The 27,178-nt window shown below is 42.3% G+C and overlaps 2 protein-coding genes across 2 annotated transcripts in view; one reads left to right on the top strand and one right to left on the bottom strand.

Annotated features, from left to right (window-relative positions):
* Positions 1-6,554: 6,554 nt before the first annotated feature.
* znf592 (zinc finger protein 592) lies at positions 6,555-15,527 on the bottom strand. Its single transcript, XM_055222521.1, has 9 exons — positions 15,374-15,527; positions 13,042-15,035; positions 12,256-12,434; positions 11,072-11,245; positions 10,838-10,997; positions 9,641-9,748; positions 9,413-9,525; positions 8,771-8,912; positions 6,555-8,144 (listed from the first exon to the last, which is right to left on the bottom strand). Exons 2-9 carry the CDS (start codon positions 15,013-15,015, stop codon positions 7,809-7,811), a joined length of 3,186 nt encoding a protein of 1,061 aa, XP_055078496.1. The 5' UTR covers positions 15,016-15,035; positions 15,374-15,527; the 3' UTR covers positions 6,555-7,808.
* Positions 15,528-19,576: 4,049 nt separating this feature from the next.
* slc28a1 (solute carrier family 28 member 1) overlaps positions 19,577-27,178 on the top strand; it is a 17,006-nt gene continuing 9,404 nt past the window's right edge. The window contains exons 1-10 of the mRNA XM_033968792.2: positions 19,577-19,828; positions 19,979-20,052; positions 20,136-20,218; positions 20,960-21,051; positions 21,858-22,047; positions 23,530-23,671; positions 24,726-24,839; positions 25,036-25,113; positions 26,390-26,470; positions 27,059-27,139. Of these exons, the coding sequence (XP_033824683.1) occupies positions 19,825-19,828; positions 19,979-20,052; positions 20,136-20,218; positions 20,960-21,051; positions 21,858-22,047; positions 23,530-23,671; positions 24,726-24,839; positions 25,036-25,113; positions 26,390-26,470; positions 27,059-27,139 (939 nt within the window). The 5' untranslated portion in view covers positions 19,577-19,824. The remainder of the gene's footprint in view (positions 19,829-19,978; positions 20,053-20,135; positions 20,219-20,959; positions 21,052-21,857; positions 22,048-23,529; positions 23,672-24,725; positions 24,840-25,035; positions 25,114-26,389; positions 26,471-27,058; positions 27,140-27,178) is intronic.

Raw genomic sequence — 27,178 nt, 5'->3', positions numbered from 1 at the left:
TTCATGATTTACAAAAATGTTATAATTTACCAGGTACATCTTTTTTCTTCTACCTACAGTTGAATGCGTTCACATGGGGTTCCTTGAGGGTGCATGTTGGAAAATCATCCCCTCCACACTATTTTGGCTAAAACACAAAGCTCTGGTATGATTTCCGACCTGTATAAATTGCTTGTCAAGAGCTCCCAGAAAAATTTACCGATTGAGCAGCTTTGGAAAACCGAACTGAGGGATCACTCAGAGTGGGATTGGAATCACATCTGGTCCAATATCTCTCTTTCATCGAGGAATCCCAATCACCAGATGATTCATTATAAAATAGTTCATCAAGCTTACTTATACCCCAGAAGATTACACCAAATGAAAATAAAAGACAACCCTTACTGTGATTTCTGCGCTGGCAAAACTATTGGCACTTTCCTTCACATGGTCTGGGAGTGTCCAGAAGTGAAACACTTCTGGGAAAATGTCTCAAGGACACTGTCTAAAATAATAGGTGTAACTATCCCTTGTACTCAGAGGCTTATTTTACTAAATGATTCTTCCAAACTTAACTTGACAATTAACAACCGGCGTGCATTACTAGCAGGCCTCACAGCTGCCAAAAAAATTGTAACATGTCGCTGGAAGTCACTTCATCCTCTGATTGTAAAAGGGTGGCTTTTGTCTTATCGAGGAATAATTCAGCTGGAGTGTTCTGCTGCTCGAATGCACGAAGCAAAGGCCAAAAACATTTTTTGCTGGTCCGACTTACTAGCCAAAATCAAAATCTGAATATATTGTGTGTGTTTTTTTTGTTTTTTCTGTCTTTTTTTTTCTTTCTCTGCACTATGTGGATGTTTATGTTAAACTGTACTGCTCTAACTGTATATTCATGAAAGATACTCAATTTGTGTATGCTTAAGTCCTTTTTATATATATATAAAAAGGACATAATAAATATGTAGAATCCAATTTCTGCCGATGTCGTTTGATGGAGGAAATCTACTGTTACTATATGGAAAGAATTCAAACCTGGACGGGATTATTCTTATTATTTAACTTTTTATTTTATTTTTTTACTATTATTATTATTACTACATTGTATTGGTTTCTATATGTTTATTTTGTATTTAATTTGTCATTATTATTATTATTATTATTAATTTTATCAACTAATTCATCTTTTTTATTTATTTATTTACTTTATTATTATATTTTTATGTTTCTTGTGTGTATATGCCCATCGGGGTGGTGGGTGGGAAAAAAGAAGGGGGAAAAAGGTAATCAGATTCTAATCTGTACATTTGCACTTGAGACTGATACTTTAATAAAAATTTGATCCCAAAAAAAAAAAATATTATTATTGATTAATAATGAATTTATTATTATTCATAATTGTTATTATTGTGTATATATATATATATATATATATATATATATAAATTTAAATATATATATATTTAATATATATTTCAATCTATATTTAAATTATTATTTAATAATTCATGTTCTTTATTTTAATATTTAATATGTGTGTTTATATTCATCCATTTATTTATCTCCATCAGAACCACAAATTAATTCAATAAATAAATTAGCTAATGAATAAGGCAATAATAATAATGACAATAATAGTAGTGACAGCAACAATAGAGACGTGTACATACAATGAAAACAATAACACAACAATAATAGTGGTGTTATGATTGCAATTATTGTAATAAAGTTTACATAATGTCGTGTGTGTGTGTCTTTGTAGGAATAGGGGTGTGTATAGGAGTGTGCGTGGCATTCTCATAATTACTATGTTAATGGTGTTATAATAGTCTATTGGTGGAGTTTATGTTGCTTCGCCCATTGACTCAATGTTGACGCTGACGCAGCGTGAAGCGCTCATGTCCCCAAACACACTCCTGACATCGAGCCCTATCCAAGCCCCCATGCCACAGGCATGGGCCATACTTATTACTGCTAAAATGAATGGGAGTCAATGGGAAGTCAATGGCGGACCCCGACGCCATTGACCCCACGGTGACGTGGGGAAAGTCGAGAGCTTTCAAAAAACGTATAATATGTCATTGTAATGTTATCGGATATATTGTTTTTGCTAAGGTCCTTCTTTCCCCGAGGTCGCTCCTGTTAGCGTTAGCAACAGGTTTGATTGACAGCGTTACTAAGCGTCCACTCCCTTCTAAACCAGCGATGGGGGCGGGAAGGGGCGTTACCTTCAACAGCCTCGCTCCTGATTGGCTCTTTGGTTGCTATGATACTCGTGGTCAGAATATCAAATATGTAACTCTGCTCCAGATCAGCCCCTGCTCCGGCCTCGATGAGCTTCATTTGGAGCTGAATCTGTGATGTCACACTCTCAGTCCATTTCTTTATACAGTCTGTGGTCAGTCTGTGGTCAGTCTGTGGTCAGTCTGTGGTCAGTCTGTGGTCAGTCTGTGGTCAGTCTGTGGTCAGTGGTCTGTACTCACCAGACAGTGTGGCGTCTGTGTGTGTTTGATGAGACAGAAGAGTTCGTAGCGATATCCTGCACACACACATGTCAGACGTGTCCATCAAACTGTTTAAAATGTTTGAATTTACCTTTAATATAATTAAGTGAATCCAAAATGACGACGTCGTCTTTGTTCACTTTTCTGTAAATAATAAAAGAATAAATGTGTTTAGCCAAACTGTGAAATGTGTGTTATGTTTCGACATTTACACAAACCTCTCGACTTCAGCCTTCAGCGCTCCTCTGGCGTCTTTCTCCTTTTGAGAATCTGCAAAAGTAAAAAATAAAACGTTTACACATTTTACTGTTTAGTCATTTTTATGTAAAAACTGAAGCCACTTTAAATCTGTTTATGTTGAACATGTAAAATGGTCATTTTGTCGTCTCCATTTCCACAACAGAATTTGTTCTTAAAAGTGTTTTTACTGATTTTCCGGTGTCTTTATGTTTAAGTCACATATTTCTATTGTTCTGCTGCCACTCCACAGACCTGACTTTACAAACACAGTGGAGCTGTTTGACTCAGATCAGGCTCAGAATTTATAAATCCAAGATGGAAACAGTGTCAAATATACTAAAAATGAGACACAGACTCTTTCCCTGTACACAGTTTCAGTGTGTTTTAGTGTGTCTCTCATAAACAGAGTTTCAGAGTGTTTCAGTGTTTCTTATTCTCATAAACAGTTTCAGTGTTTCTTATTCTCATAAACAGTTTCAGTGTTTCTAATTCTCATAAACAGTTTCAGTGTTTCTTATTCTCATAAACAGTTTCAGTGTTTCTTATTCTCATAAACAGTTTCAGTGTTTCTTATTCTCATAAACAGTTTCAGTGTTTCTTATTCTCATAAACAGTTTCAGTGTTTCTTATTCTCATAAACAGTTTCAGTGTGTCTTACTCTCATAAACAGAGTTTCTGTCCAGACCCAGAGCTTCGTCTCCCACCACGTGAATCTTCCGCTCACAGTTTTGTTCTAAATAAAGTTTCAGTTGTTTCGTTCTTTGAGTTTTTCCGCTGCAGGGAAATCCGCACATGATCAACAGCGGCATCACTGCGGGAAATCACTGAAACACGCAAACATCAGCCGCAAAAAATCAACATCAAACATCAGATTCACCAGCTCCTTCCGCTCTGATGAACTCTGACCCCGAACAAACAGGAAGTGACGAACACGCAGCAGGAACACGAGCGCCCTCTGTGTCTGAGTCTGTAGTACTACACACAGTACTACACAGTCTGTAGTACTACACACAGTCTGTAGTACTACACACAGTACTACACAGTCTGTAGTACTACACACAGTCTGTAGTACTACACACAGTACTACACAGTCTGTAGTACTACACACAGTCTGTAGTACTATACACAGTACTACACACTGTACTACACAGTCTGTAGTACTACACACAGTCTGTAGTACTACACACAGTACTACACAGTCTGTAGTACTACACACAGTCTGTAGTACTACACACAGTACTACACAGTCTGTAGTACTACACACAGTCTGTAGTACTATACACAGTACTACACACTGTACTACACAGTCTGTAGTACTACACACAGTCTGTAGTACTACACACAGTACTACACAGTCTGTAGTACTACACACAGTCTGTAGTACTACACACAGTACTACACAGTCTGAAGTACTACACACAGTCTGTAGTACTACACACAGTACTACACAGTCTGAAGTACTACACACAGTCTGTAGTACTACACACAGTCTGTAGTACTATACACAGTACTACACACAGTATTACAGTCTGTAGTACTACACACAGTCTGTAGTACTACACACAGTACTACACAGTCTGTAGTACTACACAGTCTGTAGTACTACACACAGTACTACACAGTCTGTAGTACTACACACAGTCTGTAGTACTACACACAGTCTATAGTACTACACACAGTACTACACAGTCTGTAGTACTACACACAGTCTGTAGTACTACACACAGTACTACACACAGTATTACACAGTCTGTAGTACTACACACAGTCTGTAGTACTACACACAGTCTGTAGTACTACACACAGTACTACACACAGTCTGTAGTACTACACACAGTCTGTAGTACTACACACAGTCTGTAGTACTACACAGTCTGTAGTACTACACACAGTACTACACACAGTCTGTAGTACTACACACAGTCTGTAGTACTACACACAGTCTGTAGTACTACACAGTACTACACAGTCTGTAGTACTACACACAGTCTGTAGTACTACACACAGTCTGTAGTACTACACACAGTCTGTAGTACTACACACAGTACTACACACAGTCTGTAGTACTACACACAGTCTGTAGTACTACACACAGTCTGTAGTACTACACACAGTCTGTAGTACTACACAGTACTACACAGTCTGGTGCTACATATAAAATAATAAACTACAGAACAAAATGACCCTGAGCCAGAACAACAAAGAGAAAGTTTAGGCTGTAAATTATGTAAAAACAACAACAGATAAACATATTTAAATAAACAAATCCAAAAGTTCGGACTCTCTCACTGATGTTTAGTATTTTTTACATTTTATATATTCTACATACGTAAGACTCAGACATATGTATCAAGATACACATGTACATGTAATTATACAGTTTGTTAAATAAAGTCAGACTCAGCGGTGGGAGCAGTCATTTATTCATTTATTCATTTATTCATTTATTCATTTATTCATTTATTCATTTATTCATTTATTTCATCAGAGACACAAACACTACAAACACTTCAGACTTTTACAAGTGTCACAAAAACGGAAACGCTGATCAGGCCGGGTCTCCTCTTCTACAGAAATTAGAAATAATAAAGCATTAGTTACACAGCGACAGCTCGGTTTAAACATGAGATAAACAGGCTCCTGACGTTTGACGGGCGCGTTTGAGTCCGGGGTAGTTCATCAGACGGAGCAGGACTGTGGACGTGTCTTTGGTTTTATGGAAGGAGCCGAGAGCCGGATCCTCAACACGAGCATCGTCCTCAGAAGAAGAAGAGTCGACAGAGGAGCCGTCCACCACGCTCTTCTTCCCCATGAAATGTCCTGTGACCAAACAGAAGAGAAACAGCGGCTGACAAGTACTCAGCTTTAGTACTCAAGTGAAAGTACACATACTGGAGCAAAAAATAAAAAGGAGATTTTACTTTTACTTGAGTTAAGTAAAGGTATTAAAGTACCTGTTTAAAAATGTACTTAAAGAGTAAAAAGTAAAAGTATTTCACAGATCTTGAGTCTTATAGAGCTTCAAATGTGGTGATTTTGATGAAGATTTGTACTGAATTTTTTTTCATCAGAAACAATTAAATCAATATTTTTTTCTGTTTTCATTTGTATATTTTTGTTTTGTTCAAATTCTGGCCGTGTTAAAAATAAACCCTCAGACTTTACAGCAGCAAAAAAATACTTTTACTTTTCAGTCCTGTTCAAAAATATAGTGGAGTAGAAAGTACTGCTCTCAGATAAAAGGTACACACTGTAAAATGTACTTCAGTACAGATACATAAAATGTGTACTTAAGTACTGTAGTTTGCTCCTTTCACTGCGTTACCTTCCTCCACTGTGTAAAAGTCATGAAACGCGAGCTCCTTGTTCAAATCAAACATACATTTCTTACCTGTGGCCCACAGGTTCCCCCTCGGATTGACTTTGATCTTTGAAACTTTGTTCCTCAGCTCCGTTAAATCAAGAGACATGGAAGAAGTGACGGGGATGAAAGAGAAAAGGATGAATGAGTAGAGGAATCCTAACGCCGGGCCTGTCATTCCTCTGAGCTCTGTGGATGTGTTTGGATGAAGATGTTTCCCCGTCTGTCGCTGCAGATTCAAACTCTCTCTTTTATTGGACGCTGCCTCTGGACACGAGCTCCTCATTGGCCCCGGGGACGATGTCATGAACCTGTGTGTGCGTGACGCCAAAACGACCTCAAACAAAACTTACAACGCACATTACAATCAGGAGGGTTTGAAGACGTATCGATCGCATCAGTCACGCTCCGTCAGAGAAAAGACGAGAACCAGTGGAGATAAACACAGACATTTATTTAAGTTAGGGTAAGGCACGGGCCACATGCGGAATAAGACTTTCAAAATGAATACATTTGCTGGTATATTTATGCACATTAAAATTATGTTTCATTCACAGTGATTTTTCTCCCAAAACAATTTATAAAATTTAATAAAATGGGAAATCACACATTATCTGCAACTTATCAAAGCCCTTCAACAGTTAAATATCTGTGTCAGAGGTAGGAGCACACACATCCCTCCTTCAGCTACAAAAAACACACTCCCCCAGAAGAGGGCGCAAGAACCCTGCTTCCCAAGTGCGTTTGAGGAAGATCTGAGGTAAATTAGTGTTACACCATTACCTTTGCATTAACTCTGGAAAACAATTTGAAGAAATGAAACCATGAAAGATCAGCACGAGCGCGAGGAATCCCGCAGCTCCCAAATCAAAACATCATAAAGGTGATTAAAACTGTCGTGTCGTTCTGCAGGTGAACGCAAAACATCATAAAGGTGATTAAATGATTAAACCTGAGTGCGGTCGTTCTGCAGATGAACACAATGACCCACACTCAGAATGGAATGTGTGACAGCTAACGACGGATGACAAAATGCAGCTGCTGTTTTGATAAATGATGATCCCTTTGTTTAACTTAACTCCCCGAGGACAGAACGACGCCACGCTCTGTTTTTATTGCCGTCGTGACTCGTGGTAAACGCTGTGGTCTACACTGTAAAACACAGAAGGAACAGATCGTATTTGGAGCTTTAACCTCGTCCCCCGCTCTGTCCTCAGCTGCTCCTGGCGGCTTTTTGTGATTGGTCGGTTGTCTCTGCTCTTGCTCTGTGATTGGACGACTGTAGATTTTAAAGCTGCTCTTCAAGTCTCTCCATGGACCAGCACCAAAGAACATCTAAACCAGGATTAAACCAGGACTAAACCAGGACTAAACCAGGGCTAAACCAGGACTAAACCGGGACTAAACCAGGACTAAACCAGGACTAAACCAGGACTAAACCAGGGCTAAACCAGGACTAAACCGGGACTAAACCAGGACTAAACCAGGACTAAACCAGGATTAAACCAGAGCCACATGAACCAACTCACACTCTGAAGACTAAACCAGGACTAAACCAGGTCTACATCAGAAGGCCGGTCCCTGAGGTCCCTGAAGTCCTCAGATTGTGAGATGGTTCATGTGGCTCTGGGTTAGTCCTGGTTGGTCGATTGGTCGGTCCTTCTACTCTCTGCTCTGTGATTGGCCGGTCCTTCTACTCTCTGCTCTGTGATTGGTTAGTCCTTCTACTCTCTGCTCTGTGATTGGCCGTGGCTCTCCTCGTGCTCTCTGCTCTGTGATTGGCCGTGGCTCTCCTCGTGCTCTCTGACCTTGTGGACGATGTGGCGGTGTCTGTTGAGGGCGAGTGCGGAGGTGAAGCAGAGGCCGCAGTGGGGACATTGAGGCGTGTTCTCCTCCAGTTTGTGTTGAGGTATGTGTTGTTCAAACTGTCGACCGTCTGAGGTGATAAAACCGCACTTTGCACAGCGGAAGCTCATCTTCATCCTCTTCTCTGCCGGAGCATCGTCTTCATCGGTCTGGTCGTCGTTGGCGACCTTTACCCCCAGAGGAGGTGACCCGGCCTGAGAGAAACAGAGCTGTTACTCCTCTGTGTAAAGGAGGTTTAAGTTCAGTGCTTATTAGGCCTGTGAGGACGATCACATCGACACGTTCACTTTAGTACGAAGTATTTTTAGTAAGTATTTTATTCGGTCATTATATATTTATATAGTATTATTATTATATTCTAATTGTGTTAACTCCCCTTCCCTTGGCTGCTCTGGCCCAGGCCATCATTGTAAATAAGAATTTGTTCTTAATGTTTTGCCTGGTAAAATAAAGGTTAAATAAATAAATAAAAATATTCAAACATCAAACATTATTCAACTTGTATAAGGTTGTACATAACGTCTCTGTCAGTGAATCAAAGATGGAAATAGATATTTGAGCCTTAATATTTATCATGAGAACGTTTCTGTGCAAAAATGGGGAGGTTTTGTGTATTTTTCTTGTAATGTGATAAGATCTGAGCTGTGGAGATTTTAAAGCAATTTATTCATACATTCTGCTGTTTATTTGTTGCAGCTCAGGTCTTTTAATGAAACTGTTGATTTAAACTGGGATTATCTTTATTATTTCAGTCTTAATCAGTGACATAAAGTAGTTTCAATACCATTGTTTTTTGCCATGTTTCAGGTCTAATCCTTACCTTTCTTAGGGGCTTGTTGGTTTCCTGAATTAAAGTCTTTGGCATTTTATCAAAGTCTGCGTCTTTAATGCCGTGCATCAGGCTCATGTGGTTCTTCAGCGTCACACTCGACGTGAACTTCACTGTTGTTTCAGTGCAAAACCTAAAACAGACACAGTCCAATGAGATTCATCTGGGTTTACGTTAAATTATTTTAATAGATCCTTTTTCCAGACCAAGGTTTAGTTTGTTTTCATCCATGACAGTTTGTTCTGCTCACTAGCGCCTCACAGTGGTCATGTGATGTTACTGTGACGTGTCTGTTCAGCTGATTTAAACATGTTTCGGCGCCGTCTTTCTTCCGGTGGAGCCAGAACGACAGCGCCACCTGCAGTCCGACTTCTTCAAAACAGTATCCTATGAGTGTGAGAGTTAAAAAGCCCCTTCGTCCCAGTCGTTCTGCCTCCACCGGTAAAACGTCAGCGCCCAAACCTGTTTAAATCAGCTGACCAGACACGACGCAATAACATCACGTGACCACTCTGAGGCGCTAGTGAGCTCCAAACTGTCAGGGATGAAACAAACTAAACCTTGGCCTGAAAAAAGAATCTATTAAAGTACCTAAAAAATTAATCTGTAAGAAAATACTGACTGAAGCCTCACCCACAAACAAAGGTCTTGAGTTTGTCGTCATGGTCTTGGCGGATGTGTTTTTTTAAACTGGTGGTGAAGTTGAACGACTGGTCACAGCGGCAACACGGGTAGCGCTTCACTCGCTAGATTCAAAAATAAGAATGAACCATGTAATAACTTTGCCTGTACATTAAAATAACAAATACTTCTGTGAGAGGGCTGCTCCACAGATCTGCACTGTCCAGATTCCACACTGACCTTGGCTTTGGTCCCAGCTCTGCTTTGGTCTGACGCTTTCACTGAGACGCTTCTCTTTTCCTGGAGGTGGTGATCCTGGTGTTGTTCTGCTGGACCTGTATGTGTAATCTGAGCACAAGAGCCACTTATTAAACATGTTTTTAATACAGTTCTTCCTCACTATATCGCGGTTCACCTTACACAGCCTCGCAGATTTATTTATTTATTTTACAGTGTATAAACGTGCATTGTGTCGTGCGTCCTGATTGGCTGTTGGACTGTAGACCATTGTGTCGTGCGTCCTGATTGGCTGTTGGACTGTAGACCATTGTGTCGTGCGTCCTGATTGGCTGTTGGACTGTAGACCATTGTGTCGTGCGTCCTGATTGGCTGTTGGACTGTAGACCATTGTGTCGTGCGTCCTGATTGGCTGTTGGACTGTAGACCATTGTGTCGTGCGTCCTGATTGGCTGTTGGACTGTAGACCATTGTGTCGTGCGTCCTGATTGGCTGTTGGACTGTAGACCATTGTGTCGTGCGTCCTGATTGGCTGTTGGACTGTAGACCATTGTGTCGTGCGTCCTGATTGGCTGTTGGACTGTAGACCATTGTCCATCAGTTTCCTCCGTGCCGTGTCTCCTGTACAGACCAGTGTTTTCCACGAGTGCACTGTACACATGGGCCTGTCACTATAATAATCCACTTATCTCTCGATATATCAAAGCTGGAACAGTTTATTTTGTGGACTACTTTTTCTTTGATTTGACGTATTTCTGTTGTAATGCGATAAGATTTGAAGTGTAGAGGGTGAATAAGTCCCTTTCATGGATAGTTTTTTGGTACATTTTACTATTTATTTGCTTACGCGAGTGAGACGTCGCCACAACTTCAGCTCAAAATGAAGCTCATCGAGGCTAGAGCGGGTAAAGCGGCTAATCGGGAGCCGAGTTGGATTAATACAAACATTTTAAGACCTAAATGACGATTCTGACAGCAGCAGTTTCAGACAGAGGGAACACAGATTTTCAATATAAAATGAATTGGAGCCAGAGTCGTTGGAGCAGGAAGTGTGACCATAATCACTTCCTGTTTGGAACGCGGCGACAGCAGGTTAGCTGTGTGCATTTATATATAGTCTATGATGTGTACGATACTTTTATGCATAAGTCGGTGTCAAAAATGTAAAAAATTAAATCCTCCCAAATCAAGATCCGTTACCTTGAAGTGTTGCATTAGCTGTTGTTTCAAACCGAAGACGGCGTGACATCTGGGACACTTGAACACACACTTGACCCGTTTGTAGGCGTCTTCGTGGAAATGTTGATAGAGCAGTTGTTTCTTCTTGAAAATAGTTTCACACGAGCACTTAAAAATTAACCTGCGGAACAAAACATGAGCTGAATGAACTCTACAGTCAGAGAGTCGGGCTCAGTCTGTGTCAGGTCCACTCACTGAGGAGACGTGTGACTGATGCTGTGTTTGTTTTTTAAGTGCGTTTCACAGCGGTCAGACGACTTGAAGGCCACTGGACAAACGGAGCACTTGAAGAACAGCTCACAGTGTTTCTCATTGATGTGCGCCTGCTGTCCTTGTAGAGACTTAAACATTACATCACAATGAAGACACCTGCACAAAAATTTACAATTTCAAAACATAACGAAGCGTAATAGTGTGGCATGATATTAGTGGAACAAGGCTCAAAGTATTTTACATCATCTACTCACACATTCACACACAGACTGTCTAAAGAAGTGACTGAGTGAGACGTCACCACAGCTTCAGCTCCAAATGAAGCTCATCGAGGCCGGAGCAGGTGTAGGGACGATTTGGAGCTGAGTTCCATGTTGGTAACTCCAACAGCGAGTAACATGGCAACCAAAGAGCCAATCTAGAGCGAGGATGATGAAGGTACCGCACACACACCTCTGGTTTAGCAGGAGGCAGGTGCTTAACACTCGCAGTCAAACCTGAATCAAAACCTAGCAGGAGTGACCTCCGGGGAAGCAGGCGTCTTATCTGCCTGTTATTAATGTTCATATCTTGATTTACAGACACAATAGTGAAATAAAAACCCTAGGATCATGTGGAGTGGGAAAGTACGAACATTTGAAGATAAAAATCATGAGGCCCACAGTAGCAGTTAAGTAGCGGTTAGCAAGTTTGCGATGTCCATTCATAAATACAAAACGACACCATTCATCTGCTGGAACTGCACTGCCAACCTGTGGGTGAATGGATCTGAGAACTCAAGCGTTTATGTTTATGTTGATAGGCTTTTCTGTGCCAGACTCTGGAACAGCGCCCTCTGTCTGTCAGATCCTCTCAGTCTAACACAGCTTATGACTAGACTGAAAACTCATTTCTTCTCCCTGGTATTTAACACCACAAAGGACACAAAGAGGTTTTCTTGTTCTTTTCCTGTGTGTCGTGTATCTATTTGTTTTTTGTTTTTTTTACTGAAGTTGTTTTAAATGTGCAATAGAAATCAAATTGAACAAAGCCAAAAAGCGTTAGTGTCTGATACACTGAACACTTGTCCACAGATTTACGTCCACGTGGCTCAAATTACGTATTGCAATAGTTTGTTTTTTTTAAATAAAGAAATGAATAAATAAATGAATGTATTTTCTTCTTACTTGTACCATGCTTTGCGAGCGTAGTGCAGACAGTTCTCTTTGATATGGCTCTGGATGTCGGCCGAGCGGCACAGGACTCCACACTCGGGGCAGCAGAACGGAGACTTGTGGGCGTGGACGCGCTGGTGAGCGCGGAAGCTGCACTTGTTTGGGAGGATCATGGAGCAAACATTACACATCTGCAAAGAAATAAACAAAATAGATGGTCTTTAGTTATAACTTCTTTGCATGTTTCCCTTTCCACTAAAACATGCTGATGCTAACTGTAGGCACTACTCAGTCTGAAGCTTTGTGACTCAAGCTAGACTTTAATCTGTGTTTTGTTTTAACACTGGTGTATCACCAAAAACAGCTGCATGTATATAAAAATATAAAATCTGTCAACTGGACAAAAAGTTGTAGGACTGAAGATGTTTGGCTGCTCTTCTTCAGTTCTGGTCAGATTCCTGCTGGACACTGTCATATCTAATGTGTGTGAAATCACTCATTAGGGGCTTGAAAGACAATATGATGTATGACTCAGGCACAGTGCACACTTAGACCAAGCCTACAAACAGAAACTCTAAAAAAGCGTTTCAGTTTCAGAGTCGTTAGCGCCTCCTTCAGACAGATATAAGGCAGTGTCCAGCAGGAAACCGACCAGAACTGAAGAAGCGTCTTGGATGAGCAGCCAAATGTCTTCACTCCTCCAATGATTTGTCCAGTTGACAGATTTTATATTTTTATATCTTTTTCTATCTCCCAAAAAGTTTCTAATCTCGTTCATGTGTCTGACCCTTTTCTCACCAGTTTGCTCGTATCCCCAGACACGCTCTGGTAATGTCCCGCGAGCGCGCTCAGGCTAGAACACTGTTGGTTACACTCCATACAGCTAAGACGCTGGGGGGCGCCGTTGTGCTCCTGATATAGAGGCATGACCGCTGTGTTGTTCTGTGAGGAGGATTTAAAGAAACAGGACTGTCCAGAAGGAGATTCAGCTCCAAACATCTGCTCTTCTGAGATGGGCTTCATGTAGAGCTGCGTGCACTGCATCACTCTGCCATTGATCTTGTGCTCTCGTGCGTGTGCCAACAGAGCACACCTGTTGAAGAACACTAAGGTCTTTCGACAGTGAGTACACGACACCTCTATGTGGACACTCCTCCTGTTGTAGTGGTACTTCAGACTCCTCTCCACGCCAAAGGAGTCACCACACTCCAGACAGCGGTATCCACGTGGAGGGAGGTGAATGTTGCTCTCTGGAGGGGGGTTCAGATCCGGCACGTATGTGGGAACAGGGTTAGCGTAGTGTAAGAGTCTGTTTAGGGTTCCAGCTGCTTTGGTGGGAGGGGGAGGGCAGGCGGAGTTGATCTGGTGCACTAAAGGTACGCTGCTATAGACCCGAGAGGTGATAGTCTGCACACTGGACTGGCCACACGAGCGAGCAGCGACAGAGGCGGCCACACTGTGAGGGACGAGGTTCAAACTGGCCAAATGCATTGCTTTAGGAAGGTTTGAGTTTGCAGAACTTTGAGCTTCAACTGATTTCTTTGGCTTTTGCTCCTTATACACAGTGGATTGTCTTCTGTTGGTCATACCTCCTGAAGACTTTAACTTCCTGATTATAGTTTCAGATTTATTAAGTACTATTTTTGGAGAATATTTTCCATTTTGAGAAGGAGACATGTTGTAAGAGTCTTCACTGGCCATACTTTGACAGGGAGAAGATTCAGAAGCAGAATGAACTTCCTCTGTCTCTGAGTCTGGGAGTATGCTAGCAACAGTGCGTCTGATGTGTCCAGATGAGGTCTTTATAGTCTTGATCCTGACCCGGGGAATAGCTGGAGGTGAAGCCATCCCACTGCTGTCACTGCACACGCTCGCTGGGCTGTCCGAGGGCCTCGGCAGCCTCTTCACTGTGTCCAGGGGGCTGCAGGGGCCTCCAGGGGAAAAGGCGGCTTTAGGGCTGGCTTTTGTACGCTCAACAGTTGGAAACTCTCTGGGATCATTTTGAGAATTCAAGGCAGCAAGAGCTTCGAGACAGGAGGAGAGCTTAGATTGAGATTTAGAGTCTGAGGTTGGGAGATTAGCAGATTTACTTGGCTCAATCTCCTTATTGCAGTCATTGTGGGAATTTGGGATTGTGTCTGTTGCATTGTCAAGGGATGGATTATAGTGTTTGATATCTTCTTCCGTACATTTGTCGTTCAACTTGGGTTTGTCTGTTTCAAACTGTTCACATTTTTCTTCCTTAGAGATGATAAAATTGATACTTTGCATTAAACCATTGGTGAAAAATTCTTCTTGTTTATTTGGATGTGTTTCATGGTCTTTAAGCTTTGCTGCTTCAGACCCAGAACAAGAACTTAAGTCTGACAGCTGCTGGGAAAGTGTTTCATGGGGTTTCTGTTGAAGTGCTACAAGTTCACAAAGTTCTTTAGAAGTATCTCCGTTCAACAAAGAAGCAAAAGGTTTGTCTGTGTTGTTTTTAGCCAAATCAGATTCTGTTCCTCTGGATTCCTGTTCAGTTGAACAGTTTTCAGTCGTACTCTGCAGAGACGCATGTTGATCAGATTTTTTCAGAGTCACAGTCACAGACGGCACATCTGCAGAGATGGATGATGGGAAGCCTTCTTCTAAACAGGTCCCTATGGGTCTCAGGTGGCTGTCCACCTCCCCTTTGCCTTCTTGAATTGTCTCTTTGGAGCCCAAACCGGTGGCATCCGGGATGTCAAAGGCTGCCAGGAGGTCATCAAAGTCTGGGGTCTTTACGTCTCCCATGACTGAGGGCTTCTTTAAACCTGTGATAAAAGCAGAAGTTATTCACCTGTTATTAAAGACACACGCCTCCCTCTACTGGAGGGGACTGTGGGTTTGTTTACATTAGCTTACAGTTAGCTACAGTATGAAGAGAAGTATCATATGATGGTTTTATAAAGTGTATTCACGCTGCATACACCTGTAAACCTGCAGTCACCAGTGTGGGACAGTGTAATAACCGCGGTATAACCGTATAATAACCGGTATAACCGTGGACCTCAGACACAGAAACAAGCAGCGTTAGCTCAAAGTTACAAAGCGACGTAAAGTCTGGTCTGGACACAAAGCTCATGTTTTTACAATCCATGTATAAACTTACCATTTGAAAACACTGCGCTTAATCAATATGAACATTCTGAATGAACACAATGCCAGGAAAGTGTTTTAAATCTGACTGTCACTGTGATTCTTGCCATTATGCTAACACATGCTAACACAGTAGCATAGACTTGTTTTCCTTTTCCTGAGCGGACTGTGCACCGCGCTTTTCCCTCCGCGCTGTCTCACAGGCTTTTCCCTCCGCGCTGTCTCACAGGCTCCTCCCTCCGCGCTGTCTCACAGGCTTTTCCCTCCGCGCTGTCTCACAGGCTTTTCCCTCCGCGCTGTCTCACAGGCTCCTCCCTCCGCGCTGTCTCACAGGCTCCTCCCTCCGCGCTGTCTCACAGGCTTTTCCCTCCGCGCTGTCTCACAGGCTCCTCCCTCCGCGCTGTCTCACAGGCTTTTCCCTCCGCGCTGTCTCACAGGCTCCTCCCTCCGCGCTGTCTCACAGGCTTTTCCCTCCGCGCTGTCTCACAGGCTCCTCCCTCCGCGCTGTCTCACAGGCTCCTCCCTCCGCGCTGTCTCACAGGCTCCTCCCTCCGCGCTGTCTCACAGGCTCTGCATGGATTACACACTATAGAATGTACACATTATTGTTATACTGCACATATTATTTATCCCAAAGGGAAAATTCAGTAGGTCTCTTCAATTCTTCATCATCACTGTGTTTTTAAACTCCACCTTCACTAGATTCATTTGGATCATTTCAGACCCTGGAGTTGCCACTTATCTCGACTGAACTAAAGGTAAAAATGGAGGTGTTAAATTGAAAACTACCACTTGATGACATCACAAGGTGGAACAGAGCATTTTGAGCTTTGTAGATGTTACAGACTAATAATAAAGTGTGACTCAAACATGTGTGAATGAAATAAACATGACTCCAGGTTTGTTTTTGAGGAGCAAACAGCAGTAGAACATGGATTAAAGCTCAATTTTGTGTCATACAGGACCTTTAATGTCTTGTTTTGGCCTGACTATTGAACTTGGTGGTTTTCTATGGATAATAAAATGATAATTGGTAGAAAGAATGCTCAGTTTATTAGGCTGTTGAACTCCCTGCTTCATAACCTGCTTATCTCTGGCCTCACATGGTCGACTGCACCTCAATAAACTAACCTCCTGGACCATGAAGGACCTGACTGTTCTGCACATTTCGTTCATTTCGTTAGTGTGACCTGACTTTGCTTTTTTATTGCTGAAACATTCATTCTTATTTTGAGTAAGTTAGACATTTTTAATTAATGTATTACAGATATACAAACAACAGCATAAGCAAAAAGTTATTACAAACAAGTATACACATTATTATAGAAAACAAACTGTTTATACACAAAGATGACATCAGGGGCAATGAAATGATTTAGACTGATAATGTTAGTTATTTATTAATTGATAACATTTAATTGGCTTGTTTAACCGGAAGCCTTTCTGCAGATATGACCTTTATGACTCGGCCACACCTGAATATTTGTCTCCATAGCAACGCTGTTCACTTCAGGTTTATTCCTACAGCACATTTAAAACAACTTCCAACCAAAGAGCTTCACATAAAAGTACAAAAAAAAACAACACAAATATACAGATACACGACACACAGGAAAAGAAACACCTGTGTGTCCTGTGTTAAATACCAGGGAGAAGAGGTGGGTTTTCAGTCTGGTCTTAAACTGTGTTAAGGACTGAGAGGATCTGACAGGCAGAGGGCGCTGTTCCATAGTCTGGGCACTGCCACAGAAAAGACTCTGTCACCTCTGGTCCTGAGCCTGGTCAGCTGACCTCTGACCTCAGGGCTCTGGGTGGAGGAGAGTGGGCTGCAGTAACTCCATCAGATAAAGAGGAAACATAGAGCGCACGTTTAAAGAGGAAACATAGAGTCACACGTTTAAAGAGGAAACATAGAGTCACACGTTTAAAGAGGAAACATAGAGTCACACGTTTAAAGAGGAAACAGAGTCACGTTTAAAGAGGAAACATAGAGTCACACGTTTAAAGAGGAAACATAGAGTCACACGTTTAAAGAGGAAACATAGAGTCACATATTTACAGAAGACCCACAGAGTCACATGTTTACAGAAGACCCACAGAGTCACATGTTTAAGGAGGACCCATAGAGCGCAGAGATTTAAAGAGGACCCATAGAGCGCACGTTTAAAGAGGACCCATAGAGCGCACGTTTAAAGAGGAAACATAGAGCGCACGTTTAAAGAGGACCCATAGAGCGCACGTTTAAAGAGGAAACATAGAGCGCACGTTTAAAGAGGACCCATAGAGCGCACGTTTAAAGAGGAAACATAGAGCGCACGTTTAAAGAGGACCCATAGAGCGCACGTTTAAAGAGGACCCATAGAGCGCACGTTTAAAGAGGAAACATAGAGCGCACGTTTAAAGAGGACCCATAGAGCGCACGTTTAAAGAGGAAACATAGAGCGCACGTTTAAAGAGGACCCATAGAGCGCACATTTAAAGAGGACTATAACATCTATAACTTATCCATGGACATGTAGGGGGCGGACCCTCCAGCAGTCACACTGTTCACCTTTTACGAATGTTTCATGTTCTGTTGATCATTTTGCATTTCATTTATTTATTTATTTGCATTTCATCCATGCACTTCCTGTATCACCACATGACATCACAAAGCACAAACAGAGTGACGTTTCCTTTGTTACTCGCTCCAGTCTCGTATGTCAAAGCTCATCTAAAGCCCAGACCAAACTCTCTGAAGCGACTCCAGGTCATGTGACGTCTTTATACTTTGATAAAATAAATGTTTGTGTCTCTAAAAACACTGTAGTATCTGTGTGATTCAGAGCGATACTTGGACGTGACCATTTCCTCAGACGGGCCGTAGTCAGTGGAGGTGTGAACTTCATGTCTGGAGCTTATGAGCCGTGAATCTTTTATGTGGAATAAAAATCTGTGATGAGCTGCAAGTGGAAAATAACACTAATTAAAACCAATCAGTCTGACAGGAGTGGACAGAGGAACTCTCGAGCCGCACGCAGGACGGAGACGCTGTTAATGAAGCGTTTTCATCATTTTTGGATTATAATTTTACTCTTAAGTGTCATCATGAACATGTTGAAATGATCCTGGTCGTCAGGACGTCACCGGCCCCTGAACATCGTCTCTCGTGTTTATTAGTGAAACAGCGGCTCGAGTAAACAGCACAGGCACTTGTCGTGTTGTGAGGCTTGTAGGATTTTATGAGCCGTTTCAGGACAGAAACGCCGCGGTTTTGTCGACATTTTATGAGCTCATGTTTTGCACAAACCACAACCTCAGGAATAGTGTTTTTAAAGGTTTACTATGTAACTTTTCTGGTGTCTCCATTGTTCTGTCATTATGGAATGTTTAGCAGCATGACGTTGATACTTTCCCTGGGGATGTGATGCTAACTGTAGGGACTGCTCTGTCTGAGACTTTAATCTGAGCTTTGTTTTAACACAATCTGACCAGAAAGAGCTGACTGGACTGAACTACAACTGGTGAGCTGATTTGTGCAGTTAAACAGGCTAACTAGCATTAGCATTAGCATTAGCATTAGCTGACAGTTTTTGCTGTAAATTAAACTCATAAACAGAACCATGAGCTCGGACTGACCACAGGGGCCTGGAAACATGCTTTTTAAGTCACTTTTGTGTTTTTTCTCAAGGTTTCACTTTTTTGACTGTGTTTGCTAAAGTGTGCATCGTGTCTCCATGGCAACTGCTGAACATTCCACCATAGAGATACATGTAGAACACCCCCAGCGTGACGTCACTGCAAACTACCAATACAGTTTATCACCATGGAGACAGATAAACTGACAGTTACTCACTGAAAAACTGTTGGCTAATGCTAATGCTAATGCTAGCTTGTGACTGTAATGTAACGTGAGGGACTTGTGTAACAGCACAGATCAGCTCACTGTTGTACTTCAGATGAGTCAGTTCTTTCTGGTCAGACTGACAGAGTTTCAGACAGAGCAGTGCCTACAGTTAGCCCACAATTCACCAAATCACATCTTAACTCACTTTTATAACTTCTGACTATCTCCTTTGCTTTCCTCCTTCTCTGTCTGGGTGTGGTCGTGTGGATCATGCTCTTTTATAATTGTTCACTTCATATCAGGCCTTATCTCCTCCAGATTCAGATTAAAACTGGAAACATGACAAACATGACGACACAAACATGACGGCACAAACATGACGACACGAGTGGGAGGGCCGGAGTGTGAGGGCCGGAGTGTGAGGGCCGGAGTGTGAGGGCCGGAGTGTGAGGGCCGGAGTGTGAGGGCAGGAGTGTGAGGGCAGGAGTGTGAGGGCAGGAGTGTGAGGGCAGGAGTGTGAGGGCCGGAGTGTGAGGGCCGGAGTGTGAGGGCCGGCCGTAACGGGACGTCCTGCCTGTTCATTAATGATCAGTTGAGTGTCTTGGCTCAGTCTCTCTCAGCGGCTCAGACGACACACAATGTGTAAGCCATTAGCTCCTCGTCTCTCACTTTTCGTGTATTTATTTCCGGCTCATGATCCAACAAATCCTCTGGACCTGAGTGTGTTTGGTGTTTGTTTTGCAGCCGGTGCCTGATTATGGAGGTAAACATTGACTCTTTTTCTTGTTCCAGCCACAGGCAACGACTACGAGCTCACGAGTCCAGGACGAGCCAATGGAGTCGAGAACCAGGCGTTTGAGGATGATGTGAGTGTGTGTGTGTGTGTGAGTGTGTGTGTGTGTGCCACGGGCTGCTGTTGTGTGTAAATAAACACATATGTGCGTTTTAGGGGATTTATGAAGACACTCTGCCCACTGCAGGTGGAGAACAGAAGAAACAGAAAACACAGAACAGGTTTAAGTCGTACGTGAGGTGAGTCTGGAGCATCAGCTCGTTGCATCATGGGTAATATTATAATCTGTTATTACACAAACTATTTAGTAATGTTTGAATTCTGTCTGTGCATTTTTAATCTCAGTCAGTCACGGTCTGGAAATGTACTTGTTTTTTATTGTTCTGCTCATTTGCATAAAAACAATGAGTTTAGATTCATTAAAGACAGAGATGAAAGTGTGTACTTCACTTTTACTTTTTACTTCTGCATCTGAGAGCAGTATCTGTACTTTTACTCCACTACATTTTTGAACAGGACTGAAAAGTAAAAGTATTTTTCTTATTGTGTGAGACCTGCTGAAAAGGCTGAGGTTTATTTTTAACACAAAAATATACAAATAAAACAGACAGAAAAAAATCTGTATTAAAATCACATTTGAAGCTTTGAAAGACTCAAAATACTTTTTACTCTTTAAGTAAATTTTTACACAGGTACTTCAATACTTTTACTCAAGTATATTTTCAAGCTGATTCTTTTACTTTTATTGAGTATTTTTGTGCTCCAGTATGTGCATTTTTACTTAAATAATAAAACTGAATACTTCCTCCAGCTCTGACTAAAGGTTTGACTCATGTTTTGAAGTAAAAATACCTTGTGAATGCAGTTCAGCGTGAGCGCGTCATAAAAGTCATTTATAAACAAGATAAAAAAGTGGCTGAGTCAGACACAGAACACGATCATAAAAATGTGCTGAATGAACTTATTTCTTTCTCTTGCAGAAAAGTTTCCAGGCCTCTTAATGCGACAGAGGATTATGTCAAGGCTCATTCACAAACCTTCAAATATGTAACTCTGGGCGTCCTGGGAGCAGGTAACGGCACGATAACGAGAAAGTACCACGGTTTTAAAGAGAAAGTACCACAGTTTTAAAGAGGAAGTACCACACAGTTTTAAAGAGAAAGTACCACAGTTTTAAAGAGAAAGTACCACACTGTTTTAAAGAGAAAGTACCACTGTTTTAAAGAGAAAGTACCACAGTTTTAAAGAGAAAGTACCACTGTTTTAAAGAGGAAGTACCACTGTTTTAAAGAGAAAGTACCACGGTTTTAAAGAGAAAGTACCACTGTTTTAAAGAGAAAGTACCACAGTTTTAAAGAGGAAGTACCACAGTTTTAAAGAGAAAGTACCACACTGTTTTAAAGGGGCGTATCACAAAAGTGACTCTTCTGAGGTTTGACACGTGTTATAACACTCGTCACACACAGACCTGGAGTTGTGTTTTGTTTCATTCTCACATGTTTAACACACAAACCTGTAAATTTAGGCTGGAAAACACTCTGTTCCACCTTGTGATGTCATCATGTGGTGATACAGGAAGTGCTCCACTGTGTTTTTAAACTCCACACACCTTCATTTATAGAATCATTTGGATCATTTCAGCCCTGGAATTTCCATTCTCTACTAAAATAAAAAGTAGCTGTTCACTTGAAAACTACCACTTGATGACATCACAAGGTGGAACGTCGCATTTTGAGCTTTGTAGATGTTACAGACTAATAATAAAGTGTGAGTCAAACATGTGAGAATGAAACAAAACACAAGTCCAGTGTGTTTTTGAGGAGGAAACATTATCACATGACTTTGATATCGTCTCTTTAGCGTGATCTTTCGCCGCAGGTTACGTGGCGTACTTCATCGCGGCGTGCGTGCTGGACCTGCAGAGGGCCACAGCTCTGGTCGTTCTCACGTGTTTGGTGGTGGTCACAAAGTCTCTGGGCCTTCTGTACGAATACAAGGGAAAAAGTATCCGGAGCTGCTTTGAGCCTGTGGTGACCTGTTTCCGCTCCAACTTCAGATGGATCAAATGGTAAAAACACTGAACAGCTTCATGTGAACTTCAGCTTCACTGACAGGCGACATTTTGACTTTAGCCCATTTAAAAGATGAAATAAGAATAATAATAATGATGCTTTATATTCGTATAGCTCTTTTGGGACAGTGACACTTTGCAGAGCAGTTTTCATTTACTCGACACTGGTGTAAGTCACTGTTGTAGCCACAGCCGTCCTGGGGCAGACTGACAGAAGTGAGGCCGCCAATCTGTGTCATCAGCCTCTCTGACCCCCACCAACTCTCACATATGACACTTTCACACTAGACAATGTGGGTGTCTTCGCCTCAGGACACAGTTTTTGTCACTAGCGCCCCCCTGTGGCTCCTGCAGCGTCTCACATTTAAGTCCTGACCAGCTCCGGCTCGGCCTCTGAGACGAGATCAGGCCACGAAACATGTGGTCATTTATTTAGATTTGTTAATCGCTATGGCAACGTCACTCATTTCTCGCGGCTCTGAAACACACGGAGGCAGAGTCAGCTGGATCTTTGAGAGCGTCGAGTCATTTTTATTTATTCTGTCAACTGGACTGGACAACTTCTGAAAGTGAATAAGTTTGATTCTTCATCCAAACAGCTTCAGCTCTGACGGGTTCTGACGACTCGCTCCTAAATCTCACAGGAGCTAACTGAACTTAAACTAACGCACTAAACTAAGAGATGAAACGTGTCTCTGAGCCGTGCAGTCGACACCTCTGTCTCACGCGCCGCCGTTTGAAAAAAACGCCCTGATGTGGATGGAACAATGTCGACCTACAGAATAACACGGTAACAAACAAATAAACCTCCCTCTCAGACAGCAGGCGGTCGAAGGCTTTGAACGCAATTGACCTCTGCCCACGTGACCCCGCCCCTTTCACACTGCCATAGCGACCGACACACACAGATCACGGCTCCGACACGACTGACCCAAAAAGACAGAATCAAATTTCTGTGCTTTTGCCTTGAACCCTGGTTGGACGACTGAGGGATTACACAGACACGGAACTTACTGACACGTATCGATGCGGCTGATGACATCAACATTCCCTGGGGGTGTGATGCTAACTGTAGGCACTGCTCTGTCTGAGGCTCGTTAGACTTTAATCTGAGTTTTACACAATCTGGCCAGAAACAGCTAATTTATCTGAACTACAACAGGTAAGCTGATTTGTGATTTTAAACAAGTCCCTCATACTTAAAATAATGTTCATAAGCTAGTATTAGCGTTAGCGTTAGCATTAGCCAACAGTGAGTCGCTTTTCCTGTAAAATCAAACTCTTAAACCGGATCACGAGCTCAGACTCTTTAAATCACTTTTGTATTTTTTCTTGTGCTTGGAGATTTATCTTAAATCTTTTTTGACAGTGTTTGCTAATGTGTGCATTGTGTCACCACGGTAACTGCTGAACATTCTGCCATAGACATGCATGTAGACCACTTCTAAGTCCCCGTGTGTGTGATGTAATGTCCCGCAGGGTCTTCATCGTGCTGGTGCTCGTGCTGCTGTTGGTGTGGTTGGTCGTAGACACCAGACATCGCCCGGAGCAGCTGGTGTCGTTCGGGGGCGTCTGCATGTTTGTCGTGGTCCTTTTCCTCTGCTCGACTCACAGGACGGCGGTGAGTACAACATTAAAGTGTTTAGCTGCAGGTGTGTGTTATCAGGACTTATCAGCCTGAGCTCTGCACAGAGGCTCCGTATCGCTCGGCCTTGAGTCTGTGTCATCATGAAGGGTGAAAGGTCACACGAACTGCTGCCGTGGAAAAACAGTGACTCCTCAGACACACGACCGTGTTCACCTGAGCCCGGAGAGGCCGAGGCGCCGCTGAGGCCGAGGCGCCGCTGAGGCCGAGGCGCCGCTGAGGCCGAGGCGCCGCTGAGGCCGAGGCGCCGCTGAGGCCGAGGCGCCGCTGAGGCCGAGGCGCCGCTGAGGCCGAGGCGCCGCTGAGGCCTCATTCTGCATTATTGTGTTTGGAGCTGGGACTAAAGCCGTTTGAAAACCTCACAGAGAATCAGTGCACATCATAGACTTTTTTTTTTTTTTTATTTAATGAAGGGACAATGTATATGAAGAACAGAGCCACGGGGAACGAATCCCACACCTATAAATATGAAGGATTATAGCCAGGGCTAATTTTGTCACTGTCACACACCCTACTGTGACTGTGTGAGTGTGTGGGGGTGTGAGTGTGTGGGGGTGTGTAGGGGTGTGTGTGCGTGTGTGTGTGTGAATGTGTGTATGACTGTGTGAAGGGGTGAGGGTGTGTGTGTGTGTGTGGGGGTGTGTGTTTGAGTGTGTGACGGGGTGTGTGTGTGTGTGTAGGGGTGTGTGGGGGGGGGTGTATGTGAGTGTGTGTGTGTGTGTGAATGTGTGTGTGGTTTGAGTCTTTCAAGTGGAAAAGTGTTGTATAAAAACATTTGATCATTTGCAGGTTTTTGAGGGAATTTTTCTTATTTTTTTTGTTTATTAAATCATTTTAAATGATATTCATGGTCATGTGGATGAAAAATGTCTTGATCAAAAGGTTTAACTGATGGAAAAGTGTATTTAGTTTCAGTTTAAACACCGGTCCATGTGACGCCCCCTAGAGCCTGAGCACTGAGTTTACATCATGTGCTCCTCATGAAGCTCCATGTTCTGTTAAACTCATGGATGTTTCTGGTGAGTTCCAGGTGAAGTGGAGACCTGTGTTCTGGGGTCTGGGGATGCAGTTCTGTATCGGGCTGTTTGTCATCAGGACTCACCCCGGCCTGGTCGCGTTCAGATGGCTCGGAGACCAAGTGAAGGTATGAAACTGTCTTTATGATGGGTTTTGTAGAGACTGAGGATGTTTTAAAGGCCTCATTAGCTCAAGATCATTCTGTCCACATCATTCGGAGCAGAAACCACATTCCTGAGCTGTTTACAGTTTTAAAATACTTGAAAACCCAGTGCTCTGGTCTGTTTTCATCTGAATCACTTTGTCGTCCTTTATATTTGCAGATCTTCTTGGATTACACCAAAGCAGGTTCATCGTTCGTCTTTGGAGAAAACCTCACAGCCAATGTTTTTGCCTTTCAAGTGAGTATCTAAAGTCACGAGAATCATTTTAAAGCACCACGTTTGATCACAGAGAAATACTCTGATAAACATAATATAGAAACGACTTTAAACCACTGACACAATAATAATAATAATAATAATAATAATAATAATAATAATAATAATAATAATAACAATAATAATAATAATAATAATAATAATAATAATTATAATAATAATAATAATAATAATAATAATAATAATAATAACAATAATAATAATAATAATAATAATAATAATAATAATAATAATAATAATAATAACAATAATAATAATAATAATAATAATTATTATTATTATTATTATAATAATAATAATAATAATAATAATAATAATAATAATAATAATAATAATAATAATAATAATAGGAAATCCCAGTGAAGCATCTTTAAACAGTTTCATTACGTGACCTGAGCTGAAACAGAAAAATGAACCAATAATGAGTCACTTTTTTAAGCCTCTGCAGCTCAAACCTCCTCAATGTTCAAAGAAATTCTACAAGTTAAATATTGAGCTAAAAAAAAAAACACTAAAGGCAAAACCAGTTTATGTTTTTAGAACAACTGGTCCTCAGACTAAAGAGTCGAGGTCTCACATCTTCAGGAAGAATGTTCCAGGTTTAACTGAACAAAACTTAATTCACCTGGACCAGAAGCCAGGACTAAACCAGGACTGAACCAGGACTGAACCAGGACTAAACCAGGACTGAACCAGGACTAAACCAGGACTGAACCAGGACTAAACCAGGACTGAACCAGGACTAAACCAGGACTGAACCAGGACTAAACCAGGACTAAACCAGGACTAAACCAGGACTAAACCAGGACTGAACCAGGACTAAACCAGGACTGAACCAGGACTAAACCAGGACTGAACCAGGACTAAACCAGGACTAAACCAGGACTAAACCAGGACTAAACCAGGACTGAACCAGGACTAAACCAGGACTAAACCAGGACTAAACCAGGACTAAACCAGGACTGAACCAGGACTAAACCAGGACTAAACCAGGACTAAACCAGGACTGAACCAGGACTAAACCAGGACTAAACCAGGACTAAACCAGGACTAAACCAGGACTGAACCAGGACTAAACCAGGACTGAACCAGGACTAAACCAGGACTAAACCAGGACTAAACCAGGACTAAACCAGGACTGAACCAGGACTAAACCAGGACTGAACCAGGACTAAACCAGGACTAAACCAGGACTAAACCAGGACTAAGCTAAACTGTTGTTGTTGTTTTCACTCAGGCTTTGCCCATCATCGTCTTCTTCAGCAGTGTCATGTCCATCCTTTACTTTCTGGGCATCATGCAGTGGCTCATCCTCAAGGTGAGGACAGAAGAGACACGTGACGTTTAGGACGTGTCCTCAGGGACAGTTCTGCTTCAGTTTGGTCATGTGGTTTAGTCTCTGCTGTTTGAAGAAAAAGAAAAAAATATATAGACAACTCAAAATATCACACACTCACATCACTCTCTCTCTCCCCCATGTCCCTCCATACTCTCTCTCTCCTCCAATACTCCCTCCCTCTTCCCCCCTATACTGTCCCTCTTCTCTTTCTCTCTCTCTCCTTCTCTCTCTCCCCCATGTCCCTCCATACTCTCTCTCTCCTCCAATACTCCCTCCCTCTTTCCCTCCTGTGCCCCATACTCTCTCTGTCTCTCTTCTCTTTCTCTCTCTCTCTTTCTCTCTCTCTCCTTCTCTCTCTCCCCTCTGTCCTCCCATGGTCCCACTCTCCCTCTCTCACCTCCTGCCCTCCCTCTTTGCCTCACTTCCTCTTCTCTCTCTCTGTTTCCCTCTCTCCCCCTGTGGTCCTACTCTCTCTCTCTCCTCTGCCCTCCCTCTTTCCCTCTCTCCTTCTCTTTATCTGTGTTTTAAAGATAAACTTTAAACTCTTTTACTTGTATTTTCTTTCAGATCTCGTGGGTGATGCAGGTGACGATGGGGACGTCCCCCACAGAGACTCTGAGCGTCGCTGGAAACATATTTGTCGGGCAGGTACGTTTGACTCACCTGTCTCACCTGTCCCACCTGTCT

This window comes from Periophthalmus magnuspinnatus, chromosome 6 (assembly GCF_009829125.3).
Source record: "Periophthalmus magnuspinnatus isolate fPerMag1 chromosome 6, fPerMag1.2.pri, whole genome shotgun sequence".
Taxonomy (NCBI): domain Eukaryota; kingdom Metazoa; phylum Chordata; class Actinopteri; order Gobiiformes; family Gobiidae; genus Periophthalmus; species Periophthalmus magnuspinnatus.
The sequence above is the reverse complement of the archived record's forward strand: the minus strand, read 5'-3'. Positions and strand labels throughout refer to the sequence as shown.

Excerpts from the sequence above, each read along its gene's own strand:
- znf592 (XM_055222521.1), bottom strand. The coding sequence starts at position 15,015 with ATGGGAGACGTAAAGACCCCAGACTTTGATGACCTCCTGGCAGCCTTT. Across the intron at positions 10,998-11,071 it reads ATCAGTCACACGTCTCCTCA|GTTAATTTTTAAGTGCTCGT; the intron begins GTGAGTGGACCT and ends TTTGTTCCGCAG. Across the intron at positions 9,526-9,640 it reads GAGCTGGGACCAAAGCCAAG|CGAGTGAAGCGCTACCCGTG; the intron begins GTCAGTGTGGAA and ends TTTTGAATCTAG.